General features: G+C 45.2%; 1 protein-coding gene across 1 annotated transcript in view; it reads left to right on the forward strand.

Moving 5' to 3' along the window:
* The window catches only part of LOC126150881 (homeobox protein aristaless-like), a 1095272-nt gene that overhangs the window by 750470 nt on the left and 316908 nt on the right, over window positions 1–27894 (forward strand). The window contains exon 3 of the mRNA XM_049915905.1: window positions 8622–9057. Coding sequence (XP_049771862.1) covers window positions 8622–9057 — 436 coding nt within the window. The remainder of the gene's footprint in view (window positions 1–8621; window positions 9058–27894) is intronic.

Below are 27894 nucleotides of genomic sequence, written 5' to 3' on the forward strand. Positions count from 1 at the left end.
TGGCTGAACGATATACCATCGAAATAGTAGAAGCTGAATTTATTCGGCTGCACAACCGAAATTTAACGGAACAGTCACTGAGCCACTAAAACATGCACATCGCTGATCTTGTTTTGCTTTGGTTGATCCTATGTTTATGAGACACTTTTTCCGGTACTCTAAAGAGAAAGTATTGAATTTCAATATCGACATTTGCTGAATTATTGGCCGCATTGAAATAACCTGTTAATACAGAAGCTTTAAATACGTTCGTTTGCAGACTCGCTAGCTGTATCTTGCAATTTATGCGAGATATACATTCGCGCATAGGCGTACGGACGGATTTTTAATCTGGCAGCTTAGTCGGTTGCGCTAACTCTGCTGCTGAATGTCTGGTGCCCTCGTATACTACTCAGCCGGCGCGTACAACCTTGAGACTCGATTTTTCAAAAAGACGTTTATGAAGACCATCGCAGTAGAGCAGCATTTGTTACACTAAGTTTGTAGCCTATTACAGTCCGCAGCTCGTGGTCGTGCGGTAGCGTTCTCGCTTCCCACGCCCGGGTTCCCGGGATCGATTCCCGGCGGGGTCAGGGATTTTCTCTGCCTCGTGATGACTGGGTGTTGTGTGATGTCCTTAGGTTAGTTAGGTTTAAGTAGTTCTAAGTTCTAGGGGACTGATGACCATAGATGTTAAGTCCCATAGTGCTCAGAGCCATTTGAACCATTAGCCTACTACAATCGCGCGAAAGATGAGTAAAACTAACGATCCATTAGATGCGTGCTTCCTTGTCAGTCATGATACTCAAAGATGTTTTTTGCTTACAAAACCAGGATTTAAAAACAAATTTGGCAATTTATACAATAACTTTATATTTACCAGTTATTTAGGATTTTTCCAGTTCCATTCACGTATGAAGCGTTGAGGAATTATTAGTTAAATGCCTCTGCTTGCACTGTGGTTAATCTAATCTTGTCAACACGTTGGCGGCTGTGGTATATGCCGAGTTTCATCACTCATTGTTCGCTGTAGAACTTACTATGTAGGCTTGCACGGGACGGTTTGCGTCTGTAGTCAAACCTTTGTCATTTCAACAATTTTAATAAACATTTTTTGAACAGTGATCAAAGATTTTTTAAATTTTTCTTTTTAAAATGCAGTCTTGATCACACCACGTATGCTACAAGAACATAGGTGACCGGTTTTGGTCATATCACATGACCATCATGAGACTCATGGCATCCTTCGAAGATGGTAGGTAAAGCATTCTTCTCAGCTGCTGTGATGTCATCATTTCAGTTCTTTTAGCATCTCCATGACGCTTTCCCATGGATCAAACAAACCTGTGAGTATTCGTGCTGCCCTTCTTTGCATCATTTTAATATCACTCGTTTGTCCTCTTTTGTACGGATCCCACACCCTTGAGCAATGTCTTAAAGGATGAGTCACACTTGTGTTTTGTAAGTGACCTCATTTTCCCTAGTATTCTTGCAATACATTACACTCCATCATCTTCTTTACCTACGACTGAGCCTGCATGATCGTTCGATTTGAAATCCCTACAGACACACTCCTGTATTTGTATGAATTGTTCTGTTTAAACGGTCACTCACCGACGTTGTAGTCACAGGATATTACACTTTTTTCGTTTTGAGAAGTGCAAAAACTTACGTTGAAAGTAAGCTGCCATTCTTTACAACTTTTTGAAATTGAATCAAGCTCTGGATGAATGTTTGTGGAGACTTTTACAAACTGTGCAGCATAGATAACTTGAACATCTGTGAAATGGTCCGAAGTTATTATTATTATTATTATTAATACTTCGACACGCAAGTCACCGAAGTGGCGTCAACTTGAAAGATTTGCACCAGGCAAACGGTCTAACCTACGGGAGGCCCTAGCCACACGGCATTTCCATTAGTAATACTTTCTGCAAGCTCATCAATATACAGCATGAACAGAAAGGATTCCAACACACTTCCTTGCGTCCCACTTTTATTTACTTTTACATCTGTCGATGATGCTCCATCTAAAGCAGCATGCTTCCTCCCTTCCAAGATAACATATCTTCAGGACAGTTACAGACTTGGTTTGATGCACCATACACCCGTTCTTTCGTTAGTAAGCGTAGGTGTAGTACTGAGCTAGATGTTCTTTGGAAGTCAAGAAAGCCTGCAGCTACCTGACTGGCTTTATCCATGGCTTTCAGGGTGTCATGTGAGAAAAGCTCGCGCTCAGTTTCACATGGTCGATATTTTCGGAATCCATACTGACTACCATGGAATAAGTAATTCTGTTGGTGATATCTCGTTAGATTTGAGCTTAGAATGTTGTACCGATACCTGGTGATGACATTAAATAAAGTGAGGCTTTTCAGTTGCTGAAATATTTTTATTAGAGGCGTACGCAAAGAAGGAACGAACTAAAATTAATTTAAGTATAATGTCGAAAGATCGGCATGGAAATTATGTAATAATAAAGAAGCTCTTTGTTCTGTGAAATTAGAATGAAAAGATTTTATTTGTTAATCAGTATGCAAGGACAAAGAATTCACTATTAGGTTTACCTTATTCTGGAATGCACACAACGGTCAGTCATTGAACATTATGAGTTTGTAATAATTTAGTAATTGTTAAAATACACTACTGGAAATGGAAAAAAGAACACATTGACACCGGTGTGTCAGACCCACCATACTTGCTCCGGACACTGGGAGAGGGCTGTACAAGCAATGATCACACGCACGGCACAGCGGACACACCAGGAACCGCGCTAGCTGCGCAGCATTTGTGCACCGCCGCCGTCAGTGTCAGCCAGTTTGCCGTGGCATACGGAGCTCCATCGCAGTCTTTAACACTGGTAGCATGCCGCGACAGCGTGGACGTGAACCGTATGTGCAGTTGACGGACTTTGAGCGAGGGCGTATAGTGGGCATGCGGGAGGCCGGGTGGACGTACCGCCGAATTGCTCAACACGTGGGGCGTGAGGTCTCCACAGTACATCGATGTTGTCGCCAGTGGTCGGCGGAAGGTGCACGTGCCCGTCGACCTGGGACCGGACCGCAGCGACGCACGGATGCACACCAAGACCGTAGGATCCTACGCAGTGCCGTAGGGGACCGCACCGCCACTTCCCAGCAAATTAGGGACACTGTTGCTCCTGGGGTATCGGCGAGGACCATTCGCAACCGTCTCCATGAAGCTGGGCTACGGTCCCGCACACCGTTAGGCCGTCTTCCGCTCACGCCCCAACATCGTGCAGCCCGCCTCCAGTGGTGTCGCGACAGGCGTGAATGGAGGGACGAATGGAGACGTGTCGTCTTCAGCGATGAGAGTCGCTTCTGCCTTGGTGCCAATGATGGTCGTATGCGTGTTTGGCGCCGTGCAGGTGAGCGCCACAATCAGGACTGCATACGACCGAGGCACACAGGGCCAACACCCGGCATCATGGTGTGGGGAGCGATCTCCTACACTGGCTGTACACCACTGGTGATCGTCGAGGGGACACTGAATAGTGCACGGTACATCCAAACCGTCATCGAACTCTTCGTTCTACCATTCCTAGACCGGCAAGGGAACTTGCTGTTCCAACAGGACAATGCACGTCCGCATGTATCCCGTGCCACCCAACGGGCTCTAGAAGGTGTAAGTCAACTACCCTGGCCAGCAAGATCTCCGGATCTGTCCCCCATTGAGCATGTTTAGGACTGGATGAAGCGTCGTCTCACGCGGTCTGCACGTCCAGCACGAACACTGGTCCAACTGAGGCGCCAGGTGGAGGTGGCATGGCAAGCCGTTCCACAGGACTACATCCAGCATCTCTACGATCGTCTCCATGGGAGAATAGCAGCCTGCATTGCTGCGAAAGGTGGATATACACTGTACTAGTGCCGACATTGTGCATGCTCTGTTGCCTGTGTCTATGTGCCTGTGGTTCTGTCAGTGTGATCATGTGATGTATCTGACCCCAGGAATGTGTCAATAAAGTTTCCCCTTCCTGGGACAATGAATTCACGGTGTTCTTATTTCAATTTCCAGGAGTGTATATTCTAAAGAGAGTTATTACGGTTTCATTTTAGCAGACAGTCCTTTCCCAGACAGGAAATAGTAATTTTTCTAATTTTCAGTGACTGCAGCAGCGCGGAAAGATTGTGCCAATTAAACTCATTGTTGGCCGCCATTACCGACCGTGACATTTCTTGTAATATTTCCACAGCTTCTCTCAGGCGTTCAGGCCTGTGAGTTTATTCATAATTTATCTTTGGTTGGCCTTACATGAATATATTGGTAACTTTAAGGCACTTACGGTATTTATCGTAATTTGTGGACTATCAACTCAGTGATTCAAATGGGCCGCTAAACGCCGATCGATTACCATTTCAAAGACAATATTTTGAAGCAATAACTGATAAATACTTTACGTTTCCTTACGGAGAGACAACAATATTTCGCCACGCGACACCCACAAATAATACTATTAACTCGTGAGTAAGTTTATCAAAGATACCCTGAGATGTTTAACATTTCGGTAGACCACGTAAAAATTTTACGTGTAGCATTTTAAGGAGCGTAGCATGGATGTGTTCAGTTACTTAAAACAAGTTATTTTAATCAAACAATCATATCAGATTTTAGTATATTGTCCCCAGTTTTTAAATGGAATTCTGTCGTTTTCTGTAGTATATATTTTTTCACCCGAGTACTTTTCAGTATAATTTTTCTCCCTTTAGGATAGATGCCATAAAAACCAATACAACCAGTACAATGCGTTCAAAGATACCACAACAATCGCATATCAAGGATATTGGACGATAGCTTTGTGGATCACTTCCGCCATGCTTCCTGTAGACGGATGCGATCCTCTTCTTTCTTAGAATTACTGTCTGAGGGATCTGCAGTATGTTATGGTTAAAAAAGGGGCTAAACTCAGTTGGAAATACAGTGTAGAATCTGATAGGGATTCTATCGGGCCCTGGAGATTTATTCAGTTTTAGCAATCTCAGGTGTCTCTCGATATCACTGACACTCATATCCATATCACTAATCTTTGCACTGGTGCGAGCATTAAACTGTCGCAACATTCCTGAGTTTTTCTTTGTTAAGAGAAATTTGAAAACGGTGTTTGCTATCTTGAATTGCAGTTTTTGCCAACGGCCTTGCATCGTTAAATGCACCAATTTTCGTCAGATCGCCGAAGTTAAGTAATGTCGGTCGTGGCCAGTAGTGGGATGAGTAACCGCCTGGGTATGCCATGTGCTGTTGACTGCCTTCCCTTCGCGTTTATGGCAGACAGGAGAACGGATGGCGGCGTGAAGTCGCTGACCACCAGTCTTTGCCCCAAAATCCTGGATGAAATCCGAGGCCTCTCCACCGTGTGTCGTCAGGCGAGGACACGTGACACTGTGGTGATGGTGATCCGTCCGTTGGAGGGACACGTCAACCCCCTTGGTACAATTGAGAGGAGCAAGCCATTTGCTGGCACCAAGTTTCACCTCTGCGTTCACTTAACGTCATCATTCAAGGCGAATATGACACCACACCACAAGCAAATGCATTAGAGTCTGCTAAATTTGCCTGATACATTTACACACACAGCTCAAAACAGGGAAGGGTAGAAAAAAGTTTTCCATTTACGTGGCTGAACCTGCCTTTCCGTGTCTCCCAGTCAACTATGGCAAAGCGATTACTTTTTAGGGTCAGTACCTCAGTTGGTAAAAGCGGAACCCTTGTAGGCTCATTTTGTTGTCCATACGTCTGCATGTCTGTGCAACTAAGACCCCTTTTCCTCAGGAACAGGTACAGGTATAAATTGAAATTTATGTCACATTCCAAGGTCGGAGGTGCCTTGGTGATGTAAAAACTTAAACTCCTAAATGATTGCAGTCAAAAGATAGGTCAATTTTGATACAAACTTACTCATCAAAAACTATAGGGTACCTAGGGGATCTAGAATCATGAAACTTTGCTAGAAGTAAGATTTCACAGTGCAAGTAAATAAAAAATCGAGAAGTTATTAACTTTTTATTATGTCAGGTAAAAGAATATTATTTTTACCTTGCGTACTTACTTTGCATTCCTTATTCGTCAAAAGTTCAGGAACTACTGCAGTGATTTTGACGTAGTTTAGAGTAATAGGTACAGTGATTCATGAGGAAGGTTCATGCGTGTAAGTTGCAAATGTTTGTGTGTTAATTGGCTGAGCTACGATGAGGTGAAATTGGCTGCCGCTGAGAATACGATGCCGTTGCCATCTAGTGGTAACAGGCGTAAGGACGGCCGACTACGGTGCCACGCTGGTGCTAACATCGCTGTTCCTTTACAAGCTGCTCATTCCACATACATACATTTCCTGACGGTCTATGCCTGTGAGACAAACAGCATTTGTAATATTTCAGAGCAAAGTAACATTGGAAATTGATGCAGGATTGCAGTCTCTTTGTTTGGCAGGAGGTTCCATTGCCCCGTAAAATATCCATTGAAGCATTCCATAGAACAGTTCGACATTTGAGTAACAATAATACGCCTATGGCCGGCTTTACCGCTTTCTGCCCTGGAGACTACCGTCAAATGTTATCAGTAATAGCTACAGGGACAAGAGCAGACGAAGTCGGCGCATCTACAGTTGCCACTCAGCACGTCATGTTAATATGACTCCAAAATTAATAAGATAAATAAAGTTATAATAGTGAATGTGAAATTATACACGAAATTTAAACTCAGAATTAAAACATTCTCGAGCGTATTTGAATTCCCAGTACCCTTATTTTGCCAGTATCGATATCGATAACGGGCAGAAATCATCGACATCCTCGCTTCACTTGACAGATGAAGTATCTACAGGGTGTTTCAAAAATGACCGGTATATTTGAAACGGCAATAAAAACTAAACGAGCAGCGATAGAAATACACCGTTTGTTGCAATATGCTTGGGACAACAGTACATTTTCAGGCGGACAAACTTTCGAAATTACAGTAGTTACAATTTTCAACAACAGATGGCGCTGCAAGTGATGCGAAAGATATAGAAGACAACACAGTCTGTGGGTGCGCCATTCTGTACGTCGTCTTTCTGCTGTAAGCGTGTGCTGTTCACAACGTGCAAGTGTGCTGTAGACAACATGGTTTATTCCTTAGAACAGAGGATTTTTCTGGTGTTGGAATTCCACCGCCTAGAACACAGTGTTGTTGCAACAAGACGAAGTTTTCAACGGAGGTTTAATGTAACCAAAGGACCGAAAAGCGATACAATAAAGGATCTGTTTGAAAAATTTCAACGGACTGGGAATGTGACGGATGAACGTGCTGGAAAGGTAGGGCGACCGCGTACGGCAACCACAGAGGGCAACGCGCAGCTAGTGCAGCAGGTGATCCGACAGCGGCCTCGGGTTTCCGTTCGCCGTGTTGCAGCTGCGGTCCAAATGACGCCAACGTCCACGTATCGTCTCATGCGCCAGAGTTTACACCTCTATCCGTACAAAATTCAAACGCGGCAACCCCTCAGCGCCGCTACCATTGCTGCAAGAGAGACATTCGCTAACGATATAGTGCACAGGATTGATGACGGCGATATGCATGTGGGCAGCATTTGGTTTACTGACGAAGCTTATTTTTACCTGGACGGCTTCGTCAATAAACTGAACTGGCGCATATGGGGAACCGAAAAGCCCCATGTTGCAGTCCCATCGTCCCTGCATCCTCAAAAAGTACTGGTCTGGGCCGCCATTTCTTCCAAAGGAATCATTGGCCCATTTTTCAGATCCGAAACGATTACTGCATCACGCTATCTGGACATTCTTCGTGAATTTGTGGCGGTACAAACTGCCTTAGACGACACTGCGAACACCTCGTGGTTTATGCAAGATGGTGCCCGGCCACATCGCACGGCTGACGTCTTTAATTCCTGAATGAATATTTCGATGATCGTGTGATTGCTTTGGGCTATCCGAAACATACAGGAGGCGGCGTGGATTGGCCTCCCTATTCGCCAGACATGAACCCCTGTGACTTCTTTCTGTGGGGACACTTGAAAGACCAGGTGTACCGCCAGAATCCAGAAACAATTGAACAGCTGAAGCAGTACATCACATCTGCATGTGAAGCCATTCCGCCAGACACGTTGTCAAAGGTTTCGGGTAATTTCATTCAGAGACTACGCCATATTATTGCTACGCATGGTGGATATGTGGAAAATATCGTACTATAGAGTTTCCCAGACCGCAGCGCCATCTGTTGTTGACAATTGTAACTACTGTAATTTCGAAAGTTTTTCTGCCTGAAAATGTACTGTTGTCCCAAGCATATTGCAACAAACGGTGTATTTCTATCGCTGCTCGTTTAGTTTGTATTGCCGTTTCAAATATACCGGTCATTTTTGAAACGCCCTGTATATACATAATTAAGTTTGTAAGAACCTTCATAGGGCGAGTCCTACTCGCAGTTGCCCGGTTTTCTTAAGTGTAGTTCCTGTCTCATCCATGAGGGCATGTACGCTAACTGTAGTACTGTGTGTTACGTTAAAGAATCCATTTCCTCAGCGATCTTGTCTTTGCGCCGGTTACTGCAGTGCCGCAAAGTCAGCCGGCGTCTTCTGTGCAGATGGTACACATCGGGCGTCGCTGACTCGTTGTTCTCGTGCTGTACAGGACGTGCGCCCCCTGGACGAGTAGACGCGGACGCCGACACGGAGCCGATGGGCGTGCTGGCAGGGGACAGCAGCCCGGCGCGCGCCGACCCGGACGGGCAGTCCGCGGCGCACCGCCAGCCGGAGGCGGCGGCGGGGGCGGCAGCGGGGGCGGAATCCGCGGGCGAGCGCTCCGCCGCGCAGCCCGAGTCGCCGCCCCCGCAGCCCCGGACGCCCACCGCTACGGCGCCGGCCTCAGAGAGCCCTGCCCCGGCTGTCGACCACGACGGGGGCGGCAGCGGAGGCGGCGGCGGGGGTGGAGGCTGCAGCGACGTGGAGATCGACGAGCTGGCGCCCAAGCGCAAGCAGCGCCGCTACCGCACCACCTTCACGTCATTCCAGCTGGAGGAGCTGGAGAAGGCGTTCTCCAGGACGCACTACCCCGACGTCTTCACGAGGTAAGCGTCACAGGCAGTTCCGTCGCAGCTTCTCACTGTCTCACTGCTACTCACAGCCCACGTACACTGAGGTGATAAAAGTCAAGGGATACCGTCTAACATCGGGTTTGACCTCCTGTTGCCAGGAGCTCTGCAGCAATTCGACATGACATAGACTCAACAGGCTGCTGGAAGTCCCCTATCGAAGTACTGAGCCAAGCTGCCTCTACAGACGTCTGTAATTACGAAAGTGTTGCCGGTACTGGATTTTGTGCACGAACTGACCTGTCGATTATGTACCATACATGTTCGATGGAATTCGTGGTGCCGGCCGGTGTGGCCGTGCGGTTAAAGGCGCTTCAGTCTGGAACTGCGTGACCGCTACGGTCGCAGGTTCGAATCCTGCCTCGGGCATGGATGTGTGTGATGTCCTTAGGTTAGTTAGGTTTAAGTAGTTCTAAGTTCTAGGGGACTTATGACCACAGATGTTGAGTCCCATAGTGCTCAGAGCCATTTGAACCATTTTTGGAATTCATGGTGGGTGGTCTGGGTGGTCAAATCATTCGCTTGGCCTGTCCAGAATGTTCTTCCGACCAGTCACGAACAAATATGATCCAGTGACATGGAACATTGTAATCCATAAAAGTCCTATGGCTTTTCGGGACCATGAATACTTCAATGGCTGCAAATGGTCTTCAAACAGCCGAACATAACCATTCCACGTAAACACAGCTCACACCATTATGGAGCCAACACCAGCATACGCAGTGCTTTCTTGACAACTTTGATCCATGGCTTCGTATGGTCTGCACCACATTCAAACGCTACCATCAGCTCTAGCCAATTGAAATCGGGTCTCAACTGATCAGGCCACAGATTTCCAGCCCTTTAGGATCCAACCAACTTAGTCACGAGCCCAGGAGAGGTAGTGCTGAAACGTCCCCTTAGAAAAATTATAAAGATTGTGCTTAAACTGACACACAATATTTTTAGCGCAACGCAATCTGACTTTTAATAATCCCTACAAAAGAATGGCCCTGACTAACAATAACCTATACCTTTCATGAATCACTTACCTCACAAAAATCTTCGTTACTCAAAGTACTGCAATACAGCGAGCGCCAATACTGCCAGCTAAATAAAAGATTGCCCGCATCTCGTGATCGTGCGGTAGCGTTCTCGCTTCCCACGCGCGGGTTCCCGGGTTCGATTCCCGGCGGGGTCAGGGATTTTCTCTGCCTCGTGATGGCTGGGTGTTGTGTGCTGTCCTTAGGTTAGTTAGGTTTAAGTAGTTCTAAGTTCTAGGGGACTTATGACCACAGCAGTTGAGTCCCATAGTGCTCAGAGCCATTTGAACCATTTTGAAATAAAAGATTCAAACTACTGAAGGCACTAACTACTGATAGGCACAGTTAGGAAATGAAAGATTTTGATAAAGCACAAACATTGTATTTACCTTAACAGTGTTCAAAAGTCATAATATATATCAGGTCATGACATCCAGTCTTACAAATTTACTGTCTCTGATGGACACACGTCCAGATCATCCGCTCTCAAAACTCCGCCATCTCTCTCCCCACGTCCACCACTGCTGGCTGCTCACCTCCAACTGTGCAACGCTACGCGCTGTTAACAGCCAACTGCCCAACACTACAATAGCCAACAACAATGCAAACCAGCCACAGACTGCACACAGCACAGCCAGTGATTTTCATACAGAGCGCTACGTGGCGTTACCAACATAAAAAATCCTATACAGCCTACTTGCAGTGCTGGCGATGTCGTGGTGATAGCAAAGGCACTCGGGTCGGTCGTCTGCTGCCATAGCCCATTAACGCCAAGTCCGCCGCGCTGTTCTAATGGATACGTTCATCGTACGTCTCATATTGATTTCTGCGGTTATTTCACGCATTGTTGCTTGTCTATTAGCACTGACAACTCTACGCAAACGCTCCGCTTTTCGTCGTTAAGTGAAGGCCGTCGGCTACTGCGTTGTCCATCGTAAGAGGTAATGCCTGAAATAGGGTACACTACTCTTGACACTATGGATCTCGGAATACTGAATTTCCAAACGATTTCCGAAATGGAGTGTCACATGCGTCTTGCTCCAACTACCATTCCGCGCTCAATATCTGTTAATCCCCATTATGCCGTAATTTGCACGTAGGAAATTGTTTCACATGAATCACCGGAGTGCAAATGAAAGTTTTTATACCTTCTATACGCGATACTAGCGCCGACCCATGACCTCCATCACCTCATTGTAGCACTACCGACTTCTGAATAAATTCAGCGCTTTCCAAGTGATAAGAAGACTTATGGACTGGCCCTCTGCGATTTTCATCATAATCACAGGATTTGAAAGCCAATGCCTGGGTGCCATTTTCCTAAGCAGAACGACACAATTTATCGAAAATCTCCAGAAAACCGCCTTTGAAGGTTAGAAGAGCTCCAACCACTTTAAGTAAATTGGGCGGGGTGGGGCGTGGCGCGCCCGTGATCCCCGTGACCCCTTCTCATGACCCCTTCCCATGACCCCTTCCCCTCGTCTTTCAATTCGCGTCTGCTACCGTATGTCTCTCCTGTCAATTATGGCGTGCATTTGGTGTTTTCGCAGCTATTAATAACTACGACTTTATAAACTGTTCATCACGTGCATCACGTGACGTCCAGTGTCGATGGAGGCTGTCGATCTGTTTCTCCTCACAGTGTTCTCTAACACGTCTCGTGTCAGAAAATGTTTCTTTGCCACACCTGTCTTGTTCGTATTACATTGTCTCATGTGCCACCCCTCCACAATATCTGCTATATAGAGTAGTAGCTGGGGCACCTGGTTTCCTCAGGGAGTTGACATGAGATTGCGTTGTTGCTGGAATAAAAGGATAAACCTTAAAATATAAGAGATAAAAAATTGTTACTGAAAACATTTTCTAACTATTTACGAAACTTGTTAAAGAATAAAGGGTAAAAAATTATTGAAAACATATTCTACTTATTTACAATATTTCTTTATAAACAACATTTTTCATTTTGTTATCAGGGGTATATACGTACAAATTTTTCGAATTTCTTACTCGAAAGGAAGCTAAGTATAGTTGACCGTGAGAGAAGCAGAAGTCTTTGTGCTTGATGCCGCAATATTTCAAAGTTTCTCCTTGCTCTTTGTTAATTGTGAAACTGTAGGCTAATTTGAATGCGAATTGCAATCTTTTAAACTGGAGTGGAATTCAGTAGAGATCAGTGATGAGCTGGTGATAAAAAGCGTGTGACGTTTATACATTCCAATCATAAGTTCGGTTTCGACGATGTTATTCGGCAGCTGTTTGATGTTCATCCTTGTTCCATTAGATAGATGCAGTGAGTTAAGATTTCTGAGTAGTATGATCGGACTTCCAATTTTAAGTCGAAGGCAGTGTAAATGGTTCAAATGGTTCAAATGGCTCTGAGCACTATGCGACTTAACTTCTGAGGTCATCAGTCGCCTAGAACTTAGAACTAATTAAACCTAACTAACCTAAGGACACACATCCATGCCCAAGGCAGGATTCGAACCTGCGACCGTAGCGGTCGCTCGGTTCCAGACTGTAGCGCCTAGAACCGCACGGCCACTCCGGCCGGCCGAAGGCAGTGTAATGGTATTCCTGGTACTCGCGACTGGTCCCGGCGGAGGTTCGAGTCCTATCTCGGGCATGGGTGTGTGTGTTTGTCCTTAGGACAATTTAGGTTAAGTAGTGTGTAAGCTTAGGGACTGATGACCTCAGGAGTTAAGTCCCATTAGATTTCAGACACATTTGAACATTTGGTACTTGCAAACAGTTTAGAAATTCTGTAGGAAACTTCACACTTTCTTCAACGTTTACCATAGTGTCAATCTATTTGTATATTCTCTCCTCAATGATAATTTTCTTTTGAATATTAAATTTGATGTCGTCGACAATTTTATATTTAGTTTGCAAAATTGCTCTTTAAAATAGCGACTACGGATTGGTATATTTGTGAAAAATGTTTCGATAGCTTTGGTCGATGAGTTCGTTTACAGCCGTGGGTATGTTGCTTTGTGGTTCAAATGGCTGTAAGCACTATGGGACTTAACATCCGAGGTCAAGAGTCCCCTAGACTTAGAACTACTTAAACCTAAGTAACGTAAGGACATCACACACATCCTCGCCCGAGGCAGGATTCGAACCTGCGACCGTAGCAGCCACGCGGTTCCGGACTGAAGCACCTAGAACCGCTCGGCCACAGCGGCCTGCGGCTATGTTGCGGAAATCACTGTTGAGTTTAATGAGACATGTCGTCTGGTAAGTAGGATATGTGCCTTCGCCTATTTGTAGAAGTTGTTCAGCCAAATGAACTGTTGTTTCGTCTTTCGACAGTTCAGCTTTCACATTTTTTGTTAATCGCAGTATTTGTATGTGCACCCAGAGATGTTTCCTTTTTTTCTTTTCACTTTTTTTTTAAAAAAGCGCCCTTTGATCTCGTCTACTGGTGTTTACGTAGGGATAACTGGAAGTGTTTGTCGAATATCTCCTGAGAGTTCCTCCCATCACTTCAGAGTTTACTCGCAACTCTTTTAATGTTCTGGACATGGTTTCGAGTGAGATTTTTTGTGTGCGACTATGCATTAGTCCCAGAAGATAATTTTAGCTTCCTTTAGATATTCATCCCCTCCATACGCTCTTAGATTTTACCTACCAGGAATTGTTGTTCCGCTATATTCAACGGCAGTTGTAGGGTGGAATGGGCAGTTCGTCCTTCTTCCACAAGTGTGGCTGCAATGCTGGATGATGCCAGTGTAAGAGCGATGTATTGTTCAGCACGTATTTGCGCCGGCAATAGATCTATTAGAAACGTTTTCCCAGTGACACCTGGTGCGTCGAAGTAAATAATCCCGTCAGCGTCTTTGCTGATCTGGTCCATGATAAGGTGGTAAATTTGCTTTTGATTATCATTAAGGAGTGGTTTGTTGTGAGCAATGCATTGGATTAGTTCGTTTATGTTGTAGCTTTTTTCTTGTGATTTCGAATGATCTTTTCGTGGTATTTGCATCCGAAGTTGTACTAAGGCCTAGTTGTTTGCCGGCCGCGGTGGCCGTGCGGTTCTGGCGCTGCAGTCCTGGACCGCGGGACTGCTACGGTCGCAGGTTCGAATCCTGCCTCGGGCATGGGTGTGTGTGATGTCCTTAGGTTAGTTAGGTTTAAGTAGTTCTAAGTTCTAGGGGACTTATGACCTAAGATGTTGAGTCCCATAGTGCTCAGAGCCATTTGAACCATTTGAACCTGGTTGTTTATTGCTAAACATGTATCTACTAGTCGAATGAATGTTTCATTAAAGATATTGAATTTTATGGTAAGTTCAGTATGAGCTTGTCGGATTTGGTACAGAAAGAGTCCCATAGCTGTTTCTGATTTGATGGGTTACATGTTGTTAGAATTATAGCGAATAAGTCTCTCATTCCTTCAGCTGAGGCTGTGAGCGAGGCCTTTTGCAGTGTTAATTCCCACTGGTTGTCATTTCCGTTGGTCCTGGGTGACACTTTCATGGGCGGCTGGAGTTCGCAGTCTTTTATTAGAACACTGTGTCGCAATTCTCGATTCTTCACTCCGTTCATTTCCTTGTCTTTCGGTTTCTCTGCTTCTCACGATGGTCATTCTTGTTCGTTGGGAACGTGAACGCGTTTGGTGCTCTTCGTCTGTTTCGTTTCTTTTTTTTTTTGTTTTTGTTTTCGGCGTTTTGCTTTAGAACTGGTAAGATTTCCTCCTTTTTAACGCGTGGGCAATGTTTAAAATTTAAATCAAATCAATTTTTATTAACAAATACATTAAGTACACTTTACACACTATTCACACTTTATTTTCGATTTATGTTCAGTCACTGTCTCACTCTGACTACTCACACTTCATTCACTGCACTACTATTTCGGTTCCTCCCTTTGTCACTAATATGAAACAGAAGTTCGAACGCCCACGAGGTTCTTGCTTTATATTCCCCTACTAATATGTAGCCCCAACAGTGGCGAATTCCAGAACATACGAAAAGGGCTTCGAATGGTCCACAATGTGCCAGAACATTCCACAACACTCGAAAGTGTTCTGCAATGTCCCACAATGATCTGCAATGTTCCGGGACGTTTCCGAACATTCTGGAATCTTCCCTAATATTCCAGACTATTTCCAAATATTCCAGAACATTACGAATCGCTGTGGAACATTCCAGAACATTGTAGAACGTTGTGAAATGCTCTCGAATACTCTAGAATCTTCTGGAATGTTCTCGAATACTCTCTAATGTTCTGGAATGCTATAGAAATTTCTAGAGGGCGAAACTTCCCAGCCCTTATATCTTCTACATCTACATCTACATGTACATTTATACTCCGCAAGCCACCCAACGGTGTGTGGCGGAGGGCACTTTACGTGCCACTGTCATTACCTCCCTTTCCTGTTCCAGTCGCGTATGGTTCGCGGGAAAAACGACTGTCTGAAAGCCTCCGTGCGCGCTCTAATCTCTCTAATTTTACATTCATGATCTCCTCGGGAGGTATAAGTAGGGGGAAGCAATATATTCGATACCTCATTCAGAAACGCACCCTCTCGAAACCTGGCGAGCAAGCTACACCGCGATGCAGAGCGCCTCTCTTGCAGAGTCTGCCACTTGAGTTTGTTAAACATCTCCGTAACGCTATCACGGTTACCAAATAACCCTGTGACGAAACGCGCCGCTCTTCTTTGGATCTTCTCTATCTTCTCCGTCAACCCGATCTATACGGATCCCACACTGATGAGCAATACTCAAGTATAGGTCGAACGAGTGTTTTGTAAGCCACCTGCTATGTTGATGGACTACATTTTCTAAGGACTCTCCCAATGAATCTCAACCTGATACCCGCCTTACCAACAATTAATTTTATATGATCATTCCACTTCAAATCGTTCCGCATGCATACTCCCAGATATTTTACAGATGTAACTGCTACCAGTGTTTGTTCCGCTATCATATAATCATGCAATAAAGGATCCATCTTTGTATGTATTCGCAATACATTACATTTGTCTATGTTAAGGGTCAGTTGCCACTCCCTGCACCAAGTGCCTATCCGCTGCAGATCTTCCTGCATTTCGCTACAATTTTCTAATGCTGCAGCTTCTCTGTATATTACAGCATCATCCGCGAAAAGCCGCATGGAACTTCCGACACTATCTACTAGGTCATTTATATATATTGTGAAAAGCAATGGTCCCATAACACTCCCCTGTGGCACGCCAGAGGTTACTTTGACGTCTGTAGACGTTCCTCCGTTGATAACAACATACTGTGTTCTGTTTGCTAAAAACTCTTCAATCCAGCCACACAGCTGGTCTGATATTCCGTAGGCTCTTACTTTGTTGATCAGGCGACAGTGCAGAACTGTATCGAACGCCTTCCGGAAGTCAAGAAAAATAGCATCTACCTGGGAGCCTGTATCTCATGAACAAATAAAGCGAGTTGGGTCTCACACGATCGCTGTTTCCGGAATCCATGTTGAGTCCTACATAGTAGATTCTGGGTTTCCAAAAACGACATGATGCTCGAGCAAAAAACATGTTCTAAAATTCTACAAAAGAAATTCTAAAATTCTTCAAAAGAAAGCCCTTCATGTAAAAACAGGAATCTTCTTCATGGATGGGGGATAAGGGGCTTCCACACCATATAACTCCCTTGATCGTACCGAGACTCGTTAAAGAGTTTTAGCACCACTAACATTGTGCACTTGCTTTTATAATGTATATTAATTTCAGAGCCTTTGCGTCAAATGTCTAGGGGTAATAGATGACGTGATGGAGAATGACTGTTATTCGAGACAAAATGTTGACTGACGCATCTTGACGACGCTGGGAGTCGTTTAAGACTCGTTATGCACCTGACAGGCAGCAGGGTGTAGGCATTCGGCGGCGTTCGTATGCAATGTGTATTGCCTAACATCCAGTAATCTGTTCCGCGTGAAAGGCTGCAGGTGGAGCCAGTTAAAGTTCCCTTTACGTTATGAAAGATCTTTTTCAGCTTAGAGACATTCATTCTAATGGTCTTATTGTTGAAAAGCAGACTATCAGTTTACTCATCCCTGCGCTGCATTGGGTATCCCTTACGATTTGCTGTCTTTGTGATATGTACTGTTAAATCGAATGTCGCGCTTGACTAATTTGGGACCGGTGTATCGAATAGGCAAATGAATCGACTTTTCATAGCATTCAGTTTTTACCAAGAAACTTGGTGCTGGGCGTCTCATGAAACACGAGACAAAATGTATTTGTTTTGGCTGATTCCATTTACCAACTGAAAAAAAAAAGAACTGTTAATCCAAAAGCTTCCATCTTTTCAGCGCAGGAATTTAGAATATTTTCTATTGTAAGTGGCACATCATATTTCATGAATGTAAAATACGTAGAACACGAGGATGTTAACTTACAGGGGATTGCAATTCTTTGTCATCCCTGAAATACCCCTTGCTTCTGAGGTATCCACATCTGCTTGTAACGGCTTTAGCTTTCATCTTCTGTCTTAGTAAAACTCAGCCTTCTGATCTCATGTGCACAACCTGCTCTCACAAAAGTTACGTAGCTGTGAAGACAAAACCCACTTAGTTGCCTACGTAAACAAAAATCGACTGAACTGATGAAACAGAATGAAGGAATATCCACCTGATGCCGCTGTCAGCACTGACACAAACAAGGAAGGGCAGAAGTTGCGATGGCCGGTAGCAGGAATGCAAAATCATGTGTACACGATACTTTCTAATTATAAGGACACTTCATTTCTAAAAAAGGAAATAAACATAACTTATCTTAATAAAGTAGCGGCCTTTGCCTTCTACTTTCAAGTACATTAGTCTTTATTTCTACTCCCAGAACGCAGGCTAAGTAACGTCTATTACTGATGGTCTCGGAGACTGCGACGGAACTTGGCCGACCAACGATGGGCGGCTGGTTAAATCAGTGCTGACAGGGGGCGCTGAACTCTTGTTTTCCTGGAGGTGTGTCGCTGCCAGCTCTTTCCACTGCAGCGCGGGTCACCTCCCACTTGATGCCGTTTTGCGGCGCTGCGCTGGTCGGTGTGCAGTCGTTGCTTTAGGACTGCACAAAAATCATTCCAACGAACTGATATGTATTACCCCATTGTTAATGGTGCATTTTTTATTTCATTCAGCCGATTTGGGATTTCATTTCACTCACAGTTTATGCCACCAACATCATTTTCGAAACCGTACTAAGAAAAGATGAACACAGTACTTGAAGTTCTTGAACGATGGTAGAGGAAACAGTATGCTAGTGGGAACTTGAGCAATTCTGGAGTTTCGTGATTTTTATGACGTTCTGCTCTGCATCATGTCAGAGAAGGTATGTTCGCATTCACTCTGGCTGTCAGGAGTCTAAAATCACACCGTGTACTTACGCATTTGTAAGTATTCATGGCATTAAAACCCCTGCTTAAGTTAACTTCTGGCTGTTATTACATCTGCCGGCCAGGCTGACCGAGCGGTTCTAGGCGCTACAGTCTGGAACCGCGCGATCGCTACGGTCGCAGGTTCGAACTCTGCCTCGGGCATGGATGTGTGTGATGTCCTTAGGTTATGTAGGTTTAAGTAGTTCTGAGTTCTAGGGGACTAATGACCTCAGAAATTATGTCCCATAGTGCTCAGAGCCATTTGAACCATTTTGTTGTTACATCTACAGACTTACGGTTTTAATCTGGGAAGTTAATTAAAAGCGCGTCATTCAACCACTACCAACTTTCTTAGCTGTAGTACGCGAATATTGTTTTGTAGTCATATAATGTAACAGTTATAAGCCGACGAGAAGATGCTACAGTGTTTAAAGGCAACTCATGTTTGTTCGACAGGAGCAAATTTCAGTCCCCGTAAGTCTGCGCTCTTGCAGGTGTTTCATCATTTCACTACATCACTTTTAATCTGGGAAGTTAATTAAAAGCGCGTCATTCAACCACTACCAACTTTCTTAGCTGTAGTACGCGAATATTGTTTTGTAGTCATATAATGTAACAGTTATAAGCCGACGAGAAGATGCTACAGTGTTTAAAGGCAACTCATGTTTGTTCGACAGGAGCAAATTTCAGTCCCCGCAAGTCTGCGCTCTTGCAGGTGTTTCATCATTTCACTAAATCACTTCAGAAGATTACTGTAATCATTCCTTCAGCCGTGCAGACTTCTTTTTTAATTCTTGTCCGTCTGAGATATGGGTTCACCTTTAACAACACTGACATCGACAAGACCTTCTTTCGTTAATCCAACTGTCAGGACATGTTGCAATGCAACATAGACAGAGTGGGGAATTTAATGTAATCATATAGCAAAAATACAGAGCCTCTGAAATGAACTATGTGATGCTTAATTTAGTGAAAAACTTATTAATTAATAACTGCTAAAATTTGCAAACACTGTGCTCTCTGGACGAGCGCTAAACGAAAATTATTCATTACCTATAGAAGAACTTTTGGATTACAGCGTCATTCACGCAGGGTGACAATTACTGAACTATATGAAATAAAATCGTCATATCTTCTGAACGGTTTCCGTTAGGGCGTTCAAACTGCACTGTTGTCCGTGGGGCATGATGGGAATTAGTATGCACATGTATGGTTTTCTTTAGCGACGAAGACCACTTTCATTTTGATTGGTTCGTCAATAAGCAAAACCGGCGCACTTGGGGGACTGAGAATCCACATTTCACGATCGAGAAGCCTATTCACCTCCAGCTGGTGGCAGTGTGCTGCGCAATGTCCAGTCACGGAATAATGGGAGTGATATTCCTTGACCGCAAAGTGACTGCCGAACGGTACGGAATAATCGGAGTGATATTTCTTGACCGGAAAGTGACTGCCGAACGGTACCTGAAGGTTTCAGAAGATGATTTCATTCCCATTATCCAAAGTGACTCTGATTTAGAGAAGATGTAGTTCATGCAAGACGTTTGCTCACCTCATCGAAGCAGGAAACTGTTTGATGTTCTGGAGGAGCACTTTGAGGGAGCGCATTCTGGCTGTGGGGTACCCAGAGGGCCGCGATTGGTCACCATATTCGCCGGATTTGAACACATGCGGCGCCCTTTTGTGGGGCTATGTTAATGACAAGGTGTACAGCAATAACCCCGAAACCATTGTTGAGCTGGAAACAGCCATTCAGGAGATCATCGACAGAATCGACGTTCCGATTGTTCAGAGGGTTATGCAGAATTTCGCTATGCGTCTGCGCCACGTCAGTGGAAACGCCGGTTCCCGTCAGATCGCCGAAGTTAAGCGCTGTCGGGCTGGGCTAGCACTTTGGTGGGTGACCATCCGGTCTGCCGAGTGCTGTTGGAAAGCAAGATGCACTCACCTATTATGAGGCACCACGTAAACACAGCCCACGCCATTACGAAGCCACCACCAGCTTGCAGTGGCTTGTTGACAACTTGGGTCCATGACCTTGTGGAGCCGGCGTGACACTCGAACCATACCATCAGCTGTTACTGAAATTGGGACTCATTTGAGCAGGCCACTCCTTTCCAATGTCTGGGATCAAACCAATGTTACTTATAATCCGTCTTGATTGCAAATTTTTTTTCATATGACCAGTTTCGGTTCATTCAGAACCATCTTCAGTTACAGGAGTAACCCGTCCAAATCCAGCAACTTTCCCGTGCTGCGGATAAGGAGCTACTTGACTGATAAGTAGCGGCTCCGGTCTCGTAATCTGGCATACGGCCGGGAGAGCGGTGTGCTGAGCGCATGCCCCGTCTCATCCGCATCCAGTGACGCCAGTGTATTGAGGATGACACGGCGGCCAGTCGGTACCGTTAGGCCTTCACGGTCTGTTCGGGCGGAGTTTAGTCTGCTCCACATCATCGCCAATGATGTCATCCATATCGAACATGTCATAATCTAAATCCAAATATCTCTTAGTGATATTTACATGTTGAATAAAGTGTGTGCACGCCGTAGTTTGCAATTAATTTACGTTTTTTTCATAGAGTTCAATAATTGTCACCCTGTAAGTGCCTGTGCAATAAAGTTTCAAAATGGCGTCTGTAAGTGATGTACCTTACAAGCAGTGTCTCATCGATAAATTTCTCACTGTGGAGAAATAAACCGTAGAGAATATTTATAATATTTGTGTGAAGCAACTGCAGTCGAAAGGCGTACAGTTGGTCGCTGGGCACAGAAAGTGAGGCCTCCAGGAGACGGTTCGGCTGAACAGTACGATTTTCAGCGAGCGGGAAAACCATCCACGGTTGCCACACCTGGCACTGTACAGCGTGCTGATATTCACATCAGCGAGGATCAACGCCTTATGATCCGGAAGTTGGCACTGCTGCTAACAATCAGCGCGGGAAATGTGGTTGCAAGAGTGATGGAACGCAAATCTCACGAACAATTCTTTTTTTTTTTTTAATCTTATGGGACTTAACTGCTAAGGTCATCAGTCCCGAAGCTTACACACTACTTAATCTAAATTATCCTAAGGACAAACACACACACCCATGCCCGAGGGAGGACTCGAACCTTCGCCGGGACCAGCCGCACAGTCCATGGCTGCAGCCCCTTAGACGGCTCGGCTAATCCCGCGTGGCGAACAAAATAATTGTTCAGAGCTATTGCGACATTACCATAGGTAAAGAAACTTGAGTCCGCCATTTTAGCCCGAAACAAAAATACAGTTGACAGAGTGATGTCATCCTCAAGCTCCAGAGAGGACAAATTTCAAAGCAATTGCTTCCGTTGGTAAGATCATGATGACTGGTTTTGGGACTATGAGTGTGTGGGTCTCATCCACATGTCTGCGAGAGACGGTACGATTAACCCGGAGGTTCCGTGATCGCGTTAACCACACTCAAGAAGTTTTCCCGCCGTATCGACCCAAGGGATGTTTTGACTTACACAATAACGCCCGGCCTCGCACCATTCTAAGGACTCCTGGACACATTACAAAACAGGATTAGCCATTGTTACCCCCAATCCCTCCAAGTGTTTGGCCCATTAAAAGAAATTGAAGACATTCTGAGGACGATGAAGGTGTGATCCGTGCAATGAAGAAACAGCTTCGTGACCAGAACTAGTAATGGTACTGAGAGGACGTACGCATCATCATCGTGTTTCTCTGGACGAATGGTTTTTTTTTTTTTAATCAGTCATCTGAATGGTCTGAACCCGCCCGCCACGAATTCCTCCCCTGCGCCAACTTTTTCATCTTCATCTTAGAGTAGCGATTGCAGCCTATGTCCTCAGTTATTTGCTGGATGTATTCCCATCTCTGTGTGCCGGCCGAGGTGGCCGAGCGGTTCTAGGCGCTACAGTCTGGAACCGCGCGACCGCTACGGTCGCAGGCTCGAATCCTGCCTCGGGCATGGATGTGTGTGATGTCGTTAGGTTAGTTAGGTTTAAGTAGTTCTACGTTCTAGGGGACTGATGACCTCGGAAGTTAAGTCCCATAGTGCTCAGAGCCATTTGAACCAACCCATCTCTGTGTTCCTCTATAGTTCTTACCTCTTCGGCTCACTCTAGTACCACGGCAATTAATCCCTGACGTCTTAACAGCCCTCCTACCATCCACTTCATTCTTCTTGCCAGTGTTTTCCACATTTTCCTTTCCTCGCTAATTCCGCGGAGAACATTCCTTTCCTTATCAAGTGCATCTTATTTTCAGCATTATTCTGTAGCATCACATTGTCTTCTGGTTCGGTTTTCCCACAGTCCAGATTACGTGGAGAAATAGGGTGTATAGATAAAACGTCATTTCATTGGTTCGCAGGAGAGCTTCTGTAAAGTTTGGAAGGTAGGAGACGAGGTACTGGCAGAAGTAAAGCTGTGAGGACGGGGCGTGAGTCGTGCTTGGGTAGCTCAGTTGGTAGAGCAGTTGGTAGAGCACTTGCCTGCGAAAGGCAAAGGTCCCCAGTTCGAGTCTCGGTCCGGCACACAGTTTTAATCTGTCAGGATGTTTCATATCAGCGCACACTCCGCTGCAGAGTGAAAATCTCATTCCGTCATTTCATTGTTTTGAATTATCAACTGTTGAAAAAAAAAGTGGGGAGTTACTTTCTGGGCGATGCTCGTAAAAGAGCCAGAAGAAACAGTCATACTATCCCGTGCGACTGATCATATCTCTCTCTTCGTAGCGGAGAGAAACAGATTGTTACAAGTAAGATATTTAAGTGAACTTGGCTGCGTAATTCATTTAGGCGTAACTGAGATAACAGGCTCAGATATGTATCTAACTAATGGAGAATAATTCTGCAGCATGTTCTTGGACGTAATCAGGAGTAAGGTGTTATTACGAGGTGGAATAATTAATCGCGGCGCAGAATCGCAGAGAAACCTCGCGAGTGAGTCCTTGGCTTATCGCCGCCGGGGTCAACACGGCCACCGAACGATCGTGCAGATGTCCACACGGGGGCTTAGCGCAACGGTCTACGTGAAACGCGAGGACGAATGCGGAGATGTCCACCCGAGTCGTAACAAAGCACTGTTCAAATTACTGCGCCGCTTGCGTGTGGTCGCCACATTTGTACCCCTCGTTCCTTGCGTGGTCGCAAAGGTCGGTAACGGCGGAGCACTAGCCCGACGGTTCTGGTCTGAGCGACGGGGGAACTCGATTTAATTTAATTACTTTGTGAAGAATGGCAGCTCGTCCGCCGGCCTGTTTGGATACGCGGATTCGTCCTTAATTAACGCCGCGGGCCTTCCGCTGAGTTACTGCGCGGCGGACCCAGCTGCGCGCCGGGCGCAGGGAACTGGTATTCGCACGCCAGCGCGGTGATTTATGCCTCCTAATTATTACCAGTCAAGTAGTAAGAACTTCATTATCAGGAGAAATCATGGGTCCCGGTAATATAATGAGCCGAGATAAGCGGGCGCGGCGGCGCCTACTCCGTCGTACAGACGTGCCGGTAACTGCCGCAGCGGCGGGGCACCGCATTAACAGTAATGGGAATTGTGCCTCTATACTGGAGTGCGAAATTGGCTGTGAAATAAACTCGGCGGTGACTTACGTGAAAGGCCTCGGATAAAATCAGCACTGCGTCTCTTTCGAACGGAATGTCGCAACTTCACGCAGCATGAGAGTTAGTACGCTATTAGTTTCAACAGCCTACCCCGCTGGGCATTAGCGGAAGGCAGAGAAACCCCCTGTGGTGGAAACCAGCCATTATAGTAAAATGCTTTAAAGCAGCATTCCTCGATCTTTTTCAAACGCAGACCCTTTTAATTAACTTTTGAATTGGTGCAACTCCTAAAAGTGGAGACGCGTACACATTTTCAGCGCAGCATATAGTGTACAGATATTATCTACTTACACTGCAACCCATCTCACGGTGTGTGGTGGAAAGTATTTCGAATGTCACTTTCATCTGTTTCACCTTGCAATGATACGCGGGAAAAGCGACTGTCACCAAGTCTCCGTATGAGCTCGATTTTTGCGATAGATGCTTGCCGAAAGTGCGAGGGCCTTTCTAAAGAATAAAAAACTTTTCGATCTGACGAGGAGGCCGATTCGCCCCCCCCCCCCCCTCCTCCGCACTTCTACCGCCGGTCATCATTGACATTCCTAGCCATAGGTACCAGTATGACGCTAAATGTGAGCATGCACGCTCGTTTACTGTATATCTTGTGTGAGTTTAAATTGTGTGACAAAATTAGCGATCCCGCTGAGATGATGATGTTTACATGTCCTTACTTCACGACACAGTAGCAAAAAGCGGGTTTTCGCTGAAAATCGACTGTAAACGATGCACTGGGAGACCGAGGCAACATGTAGACCTCAACATAGTGCGTTTCCATGCTGACTAGGCGCAAGCACGTGTCAGATGGAGACAGAGAGCCAAAACGGCATTGCGGGACAAATTTTGAGAAAAAGAGAACATTGTCTTATTCTCCTGCGGTGACACATTTGGAACAGGCTTGGCGTTTAAAACAAGGTCGGAACCCAGAAGTTACGCCAACTCAAGTGGGAGACACTCGAACACCAGTCCTATAGTCCTGATCTCTCCCCAAGCGATAATCATGCCTTCGGTCCCCTAAAAAGGTCTTCAACGGTCGACGATTCCCGTAGGGCGAGGATGTGCAGCAGGCAGTTACGGACTTCCACAGGCAGCAGGATACGGTGTCTCACCAAACGGGTGCCTTCAACCTGGTGTGTCGGTGGGATGATTACCTCAGTGCTCACTGCTGGCTGGCACACCAATTCTGGACTGTACGTTCTTCGAAGTGAAACTTTCAGAACGTCCCTTGTGTTACTGGTTCCAGGTACTTGAAGTGATCGATTGGTTTATAAGGGCATTGTGTAGATGTCGTTGTGGTTTATAACTGGTGGCGAGAAGTTGATCCAATTTATCCTAGGTCCTCTACGTTCTAGTGCCACGCGCCAAGCATTAAGCTAGACTTCAAATTCTGGTAGAGATTCTGCTGTTAAAATTATCTCCTCAGCGTCTAAAACTTTCCATGAAGCTAGTTTCTGTAGATTTTATGTGGCATAGATCATGACCAGAGTGAGTAGCAGGTAACTGCAAGCGGTTCTTGAGTCGATTCAACGTTTACACCCAAATTTTCGCCGACACCGTTGTTTTGATTTTCTCATACATGTCCTTGAGAATATACACGATGCAGTCGCATTAATGTGAGTACTGACTATGTTCGATGTCAACGTGCACTAACTACTCCTGTAAGTAGGCTGTTTAGGTTTTTATGTTGGTAACGCCACGTAGCGCTCTGTATGAAAATCACTGACTGTGCTGTGTGCAGTCTGTGGCTGGTTTGCATTGTTAAAATATTTGCTATTGTAGTGTTGGGCAGTTGATTGTGAACAGCGCGTAGCGTTGTGCAGTTGGAGGTGAGCCGCCAGCAGTGGCGGATGTGGGGAGAGAGATGGCAGAATTTTAAGAGCGGACGATCTGGACGTGTGTCCATCAGAAAGAGTAAATTTGTAATACTGTATATCATGAACTGATATGTATATGATGACTTTTGAATATTGTTAAGGTAAATATATTGTTTTTTCTCTATCAAAATCTTTCATTTCCTAACTATGCCTATCAGTAGTTAGTGCCTTCAGTAGTTAGAATCTTTTATTTAGCTGGCAGTAGTGGCGCTCGCTGTATTTCAGTAGTTCGAGTAACGATGATTTTAGTGAGGTAAGTGATTAATGAAAGGTATAGGTTATTGTTAGTCAGGGCCATTCTTTTGTAGGGATTATTGAAAGTCAGATTACGTTGCGCTAAAAATATTGTGCGTCAGTTTAGTGTTGGTGAGAATAAGTAAAGAGAGAAATGTCTGAGTACGGTCAGTTCGTTCTGCCCAGCTGTTTGAAAATCAAATAACGTAAGGGGTTTACCAGTACAGTAATTCATAAATTTTCGAAAGGGGACGTTTCACTCGCAGACAGCAGGTAGCAGCATTAGCAGTGGAGACTATACAAAGCGTGTCGGGGGGGACGCGGAAAACACAGTAGTTGTTGTGACTTCTGAAATTTTCCCGGCGTATTTCTTCTTCTAATAATTTCCGGGTATGCAGCCGGATCCCGTCGACATTCTGCCACGATATTTCGGCCCAGAGACGTCCGGCCATCATCAGGTGAGTACACAACTACTGAAGAGCCCAGGTGTAGTCGCGGTATTTATGCCGAATCTCGCGCATGTGAAATGTACTGGCATCCTACAGCGCATGCGTCAGGTGTTGACATGCGCAGCATAGCCGAGTTGTACGTGCTGCCCTCGGTGGTGGAAATAAAGGTTCATCTAGTCATTGAGTATCGAATGACACTGTCGATTCCGCTGTGATTGTATAATTTTAATAACAGGATTCCAATTTTTATCCAGCTGAAAGCCGTTGTCACGATTTATAAGATTATTGGCAAGACGTATTTCCACTGATTCCTTGATTACGGAATCCCAAAAACCGGAAACCGGGGATAAAATTTTTGTTACATTGTATTCCATCGGTTTCCGGTTTTTGGGATTCCGTAATCAAGGAATCAGTGGAAATACGTCTTGCCAATAATCTTATAAATCGTGACAACGGCTTTCAGCTGGATAAAAATTGGAATCCTGTTATTAAAATTATACAATCACAGCGGAATCGACAGTGTCATTCGATACTCAATGACTAGATGAACCTTTATTTCCACCACCGAGGGCAGCACGTACAACTCGGCTATGCTGCGCATGTCAACACCTGACGCATGCGCTGTAGGATGCCAGTACATTTCACATGCGCGAGATTCGGCATAAATACCGCGACTACACCTGGGCTCTTCAGTAGTTGTGTACTCACCTGATGATGGCCGGACGTCTCTGGGCCGAAATATCGTGGCAGAATGTCGACGGGATCCGGCTGCATACCCGGAAATTATTAGAAACAGTAGTTGTTGCTCGAATGCGGAACCAGAGCTATTTATCTGTCGTCTAAAAGGGCGTGACCATTATCTTTCGGGGAAAGGATGGAAACATTGCACAAATGCCATCTATCAGGTGGACAGCGCAATGTGTAAAGTAGCTCGTAGTGTACGTGCTCGATTCCGAGAGCATTATGATCCGTTTCCCGTACGCCCCTGGCCGCCAAACATCATGCGTTTGAACCCTATCAAGAATCTGTGGACCAATCTCGATCGGGCTGCTCGCGTCATGGATGTAATGTATTGCGAATACATAGAAAGAAGGATCCTTTATTGTATGATTATATGATAGCGGAACAAACACTGGTAGCAGTTACTTCTGTAAAATATCTGGGAGCATGCGTACGGAACGATTTGAAGTGGAATGATCATATAAAATTAATTGTTGGTAAGGAGGGTACCAGGTTGAGATTCATTGGGAGAGTCCTTAGAAAATGTAGTCCCTC

Source organism: Schistocerca cancellata, chromosome 2, assembly GCF_023864275.1.
Source record: "Schistocerca cancellata isolate TAMUIC-IGC-003103 chromosome 2, iqSchCanc2.1, whole genome shotgun sequence".
NCBI classification, from domain to species: domain Eukaryota; kingdom Metazoa; phylum Arthropoda; class Insecta; order Orthoptera; family Acrididae; genus Schistocerca; species Schistocerca cancellata.